Below are 5,422 nucleotides of genomic sequence, written 5' to 3' on the forward strand. Positions count from 1 at the left end.
TGTAAAACCCCATTCCAACCCAGAAATAGTCAGGAGGAGCCAGAGACTAGACCTGGATTCTCAGGGTTGAAAGAGCAGGCAAAGTTCATATCTGGGGGTCTCCTGGGAGTACAAAAGGCCCACTCACTTCTCAAGGGATTCAGGTCAAAGATACTCAGTACCCCATTAGTAATCAGGTCTCATGAACTGATCTGGGGCAATTCTGAGAGGAAGCAAGAGCAGTATCCAGAACTGTTTTTTGTACCCGCCCTCATTTCTGAGTCTGGGGAGTTGATTTCAGAGCTTAGCAATAAATTGAATTAAGGGTAATTACAGCCCTGATCCACCATCGCACTCAGTGTATTCTCCCCAGCAGGGACGGGGAGGGGAGGGAGTGGTCTCAGACTGGGTCCAAACAAATGTTCCCCATCCTTGGATTTCTGACAGTTCTCAGGCCACAGGGATGAGGGGAACACCACAGGGATGACTGCTCCTCCCTAGAGATTTGCAAACAGCCCTCCAGTCCTCAGTTGTATGGGGCAGAGCACAGGCTGCAGTCATGTAACTCTATCAGAGGTGAGAACTCAGCAGGATATAAGCAGAGGCATCAGGAGACTAGACGCTGGGCACCAGCCCTCAGGACAAGGATTGAAGGAAGTCTTCTAAACCACTGATGCTGAAATAAGACTTTAATGTGCACAAAGAAACCTCACATTAGTGACAGAGAGAGAGAGAAGAAAGAGGGTGGGGAGGACTGAGGCCTATGAGGGCCCAGGGAAACCAGAGCTATGAAGACAAAAGCCTTAGGGAAGAGGAGATGGCTGGGAGAGGAGACAGCTGAGGGTGGACATAGCAGGGAGAGGTAAACCCTGTCAGAGTAGGGGCAGGGGCAATGGCGGAGGCAGGGTCTTGCTTTACCAGGCTGGTCAGCATCTAGACCCCCGCTGGTCTTGATTCTTTGCTTCTTCCAGTTCCCTGAGCCCTGGTCACTTTCTGCTGAAGCCAAGAGCCCTGGGCTACCCCAACTCAGCTCCTTTAGATGTCTTTCCAGGGGCTGAAGTACTGGGCCTGTGGCAAGGAGAAAAACAGGCTGTGATAGCCTAGGCTCTAGGACTGTCCAATGCCCTGAAACTCCCTGGATTTGCAGAGTCCACTCAACACCCATCACAGGTCTCCCTCATGCCAGATGCTGAATAAGCAAGACTCCTGGGGCTCATAGTCCAGGCAAGGACACAGCAAGCAGGTCAACAGGCCACTTGACTATAGGAATGGTCTGCCAGGGCTCCTCTACTCACTGCCTACAGGCACAGGGAGTGTAAAAGGAAGGTGGCAGCTACTCCCCCAAACTCAAGCCACGAATCACTTTTCCTTCTTTCTAAGACAAACATACTGCTTCCCACCAGAGACTAGTGTGATCTAGTTCTTTGGGGATTGAGGGTGAGGTTTGCTCTTCAGAGTTTTCTCAGAGACTTGCGAAATCTGAGACCCAAGCCACAGCCTGTGGCCAATGTGTCAGCCCCAAGTCAGAGGTTACAAGGGAAGGAAGAGAGGAGTCAGAGGAGAAGCAAGTTGACAGCTGAGGAACACTGGGGCTGGAGACGTGGCCCTGCTCATCTCCATCAAGGGCTGGGGGCTCAAGAAGGAAAGAGTCTCCAAGCTATCCTAGTGGGTTCTACTTGTTGAAGAGACTGAGAGAAAGGGAGGGTGCCAAAGCAGGTTGGTACTGTGGGAAGGTCAGCAGGCCTAGGAGTCAAGCTGGTTCTGGGCCATGATTCTGACATCCACACAAGCTGCCTTCATGATGGGACAACAATTTCTAACCTTCTAGGTTATTTTGCTTATCTAGTTAATTTGCTTATCTGTAAAATTGGATCCTAACAACTGGCCTCATGGGGGGTTTTCTAAGGGAATTCACATAGAACCAACTCTTCATTCAATGTTGGCTATGAATATCATCCACTGGAGTAGAGAGGAGCAGGACAGCATTTCTCCTAATAGAGAGGGAGCCATCCTCAGGCCTGCAGGACAAGTGGGCAGAGAGTGGACAGCTGGTGCCTCTGGTGCTCCTTCCTGGCACTACTCATGATAAACAGCCTCTCTGGGACTGTTTTTCCTTGCATATGCTCAGGAGTAGGCTTCTCTGTGTTTCCCAGCCCCCAGCCCCAAGCCCCACTCTGACCATTGGCTTTTTGAAGGTCCCTTAGGCACTTGCCCTCACATCACCCTCTCAAACCATGTCCTGGCTGGGCTCAGCAGCTGCTGTGGGGGTGGACAGGCTGCTGGCATTGGCCAGCCCTCCTCTCCAAGGTCTGGGGGCTTCAGGGATACCACCTGGGGCTGGTAGTGGGCCAGCAGCTCCTGCCAACGGATGTAGGTCTGGGCAGCCAAGTCTTTGAGTCTGGTGCGGTGCATGGCCTGGGGGCTCTCCCGGATGTGGGTGCTGATGTGGTGGTCCAACTGCATGCACAGCAGCTGCAGCTCACCCTATAGAAGGACAGGGCAAGACTATGAGGGAGGGTGCGGCATGCTGGGCACATCCAAACGGGGTCAGAAGAAAACAAAGTCAGAGAAAGGGAGGGGTTCATTTGAGAGACTACTCAGAAGCTGGACAAGAAAAGGAAGAAAAGTCCAGAGCAACAGCAGGGGCATGGGTCAGTGTCCCTGGGGAACAGCTCATGGGACTCAGTGGGGAGGCAGAGGCCATGGCTTTCTAGACTGGCCTCTTTCTCAGCCTCCTCCTCTTTGCAGCTCCTGATAGCGGGCTGGGCTCCAGCCTGGCTGCTTGGTGGAGAAAACCAAGCCCCTCCATCCCCACCCCAGCCTCTTGGAAGACTCACCCACTGGTCTGAAGTAATGTCCTGGCAGCTGACCACCACCCCAGCCAGTGTCAGAAGGCTGTGGCACATGTAGCAGGCCTGGTGAGAGAGCACAGCAAGGGCAGAGAGCCACTTCCTTAACCCCACCCTAAGCAGCAGTATCTACTCCTTCACCTGCAGACTCCTTGCTTCAGTCCAGTGGCCCCCAGGGTGAGGATTCAGCCCATCACTCAACTTCCAATTTCAGGGATGTCCAGGAGAGGAAGGCTCTAGGGCCCACTCTCTCAGAGCTGGACATGCCCCCAGGCTCTGTTAGATTTCCCTCTGATGTACTGTTTTCCCTTCCTTCAGAAAAAGAGGAAATCTTTGCCATCCAGAAACCCACATTATCCTTCAGCCTTGTCCTGGGGCTCTCTGGTAGAGAAAGCCCTCTGGGGAGAGAGGCTGTGCCCTCTGATGCTCTGGGCAATCTCTGTTCCCTAAGGTGCCCACACCCAGGTCCACTGCCACCAAAGCAATGCTATCCCCTCACAGCAACTCTGCAAATGGTAAAGGGAGCCCCTCTGGGGGGACATGCCATGGGTGCACAGTTCCTGTATTCTGCTTGTCCCTCAGCAGAGTGTCACCTGCATAAACACAGATGCAGCCTGTCAGAACAGTCACACCTCCTGACAGGAAGCAGGTGAGGAGTAGGGAGCAATGGGAAATGTTTTGGGCTGAGCGCTTGTACACCTTACCCACCAACTCCACCCTCATTCTTGCCCACTGGGCACTCTCAGAGGTAAACAAAACATAGGCCAATTCCATCTGACATGATTTGACCCAGGATACCCTGGACACTGCTTCACCCATTCATTTATGAGACATTTGCCAGCTATTCAGAGAAAATGAGAATGGGAGCATCCCAAGGACAGATGGGTCTCCTCAGGGGAAGACAGCCCACCCCTGGCACCATAACTGCTACCTGTGGGTGACCCTTCCCCTATTCAGAGCTCCTGCTGTCTGCTTTGGACTATTTACATCTAGGATCAAGAGGGAGGCAGTCTGAGGATAAGAAAGGGTGGGAGAGGCAGGCTCTAAAGATGGCACTGGTGAGAATAGCACTGGAGCTCAGAACTAGCCGAAGGCCTCTGTGCCCCAGCTTCCCTGCCTTATCATCTCACCCTCTCAAGAGTGCCACATAGGCCCAAGAAACAGTAGCAACCTCTTTGCACAGGCCTAGGTCCTTGCATAGGACAGAAGCCAGAACCATTTCTGAGGGCATCACACTTAGCACGTAGCAAATGACTTCTTGAACCCAAATACTACAGTGCAAAACCTCGAGGACAGAGTCTACCTGGGACCCCCACCAGCAGCATCTTCCCTGGATAGAACCCAGACTGCTCTTTAGCACAACAGCAAAGGGCTGACCAGACCAGGTAGCCTTGCACAGTAGGCACAGAGAAGACACCATGGGGGAGCCAGGTGCCTGCTGGGTGTGCCCTCAAAAGGGCAGCCCTGGGGTGGGAAGACCCAGCCTTTCTGTAGCCCAACTCCACCAGTTGGGGCCCTGCAGTTGCCCATGTGCTAAAGGCTTGAGTGACTTAGCTGGGCTAGCTTGCTGGTGAGCCACTGCTTGCCCCATGCATGGTGCTTGGTAGCTCCTTGGGCTCCTATTCCCTCCAGCCTGGCCTTGCCCGATGGAGGGTCCACAGCTTTTGGGACTCCCTCTAACCTTTGTAGTCCTGGCACCCATTCATTGACCCCTTCCTATAAAGCAGGCTCAGACACTGTGCCTTGACTAAGATACAACAGCACACCCTCAGACATTAGAGGGAGAAAGCAATCATTTGGTGGTCAACAAATAAAGAACCTCAGTTTCCCCATTATCAAAAGGAGAAAGAGTTTTTCTAGGGTTATTATTTTTTGTGTGTGTAGGGGGAGAGATAAAACTTAAGAGGCTTTAGGAAAAAAGTGACTAAGCTAAAGCGGGCTTCAAAAGAACAGCAGAACTGAGGCAAAGATGGCTCTGTGGGGGTGGAGGCAGATTACAACACCAGACAGATCCTGATGCAAGAAACAGGCAGGGAACAATGGTGGGCTGGAGCAGGGTGACCTGGGAACAGGGCTGGCAGTAGACAGCTGGTGGGGAATAGCCCCGGGGCACCTGGGGAAAGTGGGTGATAGAATGTGGCCATATCTCTTATTAGTGGGACAGAATATACCAGAGTAAAAAACGGGGTTCTCTCTAGAAGAAATTTCAGGATGTCCTTCACTTTTTTCTTTTTACGATTATTTTTCTACAATGTATGTGCTTTATTTATTTATTTATTTTTTAAAGACAGAGCATGGCGTCACACAGCTCACAGTAACCTCCAGCTCTTGGGCTTAGCTGATTCTCTTGCCTCAGCCAACTGAGTAGCTGGGACTACAGGCGCCCACCACAATGCCTGGCTATTTTTTTTGTGGTAGTTTGGATGGGGCCAGGTTTGAACCTGCCACTCTTTGGTATATGGGGCTGGTGCCCTACTCACTGAGCCACAAGCGCCACCCTATTTATTTTTTTCGGAGACAGAGTTTCACTTCGTTGCCCTCAGTAGAGTGCCATGGCATTACAGTTCACAGCAACCTCAAACTCTTGGGCTTAA

The 5,422-nt window shown here is 52.1% G+C and overlaps 1 protein-coding gene across 1 annotated transcript in view; it reads right to left on the bottom strand.

Moving 5' to 3' along the window:
* Nucleotides 1-659: 659 nt before the first annotated feature.
* Nucleotides 660-5,422, bottom strand: part of FAM178B (family with sequence similarity 178 member B) — a 108,863-nt gene continuing 104,100 nt past the window's right edge. The window contains exons 15-17 of the mRNA XM_012811048.2: nt 2,817-2,894; nt 2,311-2,463; nt 660-1,047 (exon numbers count right to left, since the gene is read on the bottom strand). Coding sequence (XP_012666502.2) covers nt 1,015-1,047; nt 2,311-2,463; nt 2,817-2,894 — 264 coding nt within the window. The 3' untranslated portion in view covers nt 660-1,014. The remainder of the gene's footprint in view (nt 1,048-2,310; nt 2,464-2,816; nt 2,895-5,422) is intronic.

Source organism: Otolemur garnettii, unplaced genomic scaffold (genome assembly GCF_000181295.1).
Source record: "Otolemur garnettii isolate 467f Iridium unplaced genomic scaffold, OtoGar3 scaffold00148, whole genome shotgun sequence".
Lineage (NCBI taxonomy): Eukaryota > Metazoa > Chordata > Mammalia > Primates > Galagidae > Otolemur > Otolemur garnettii.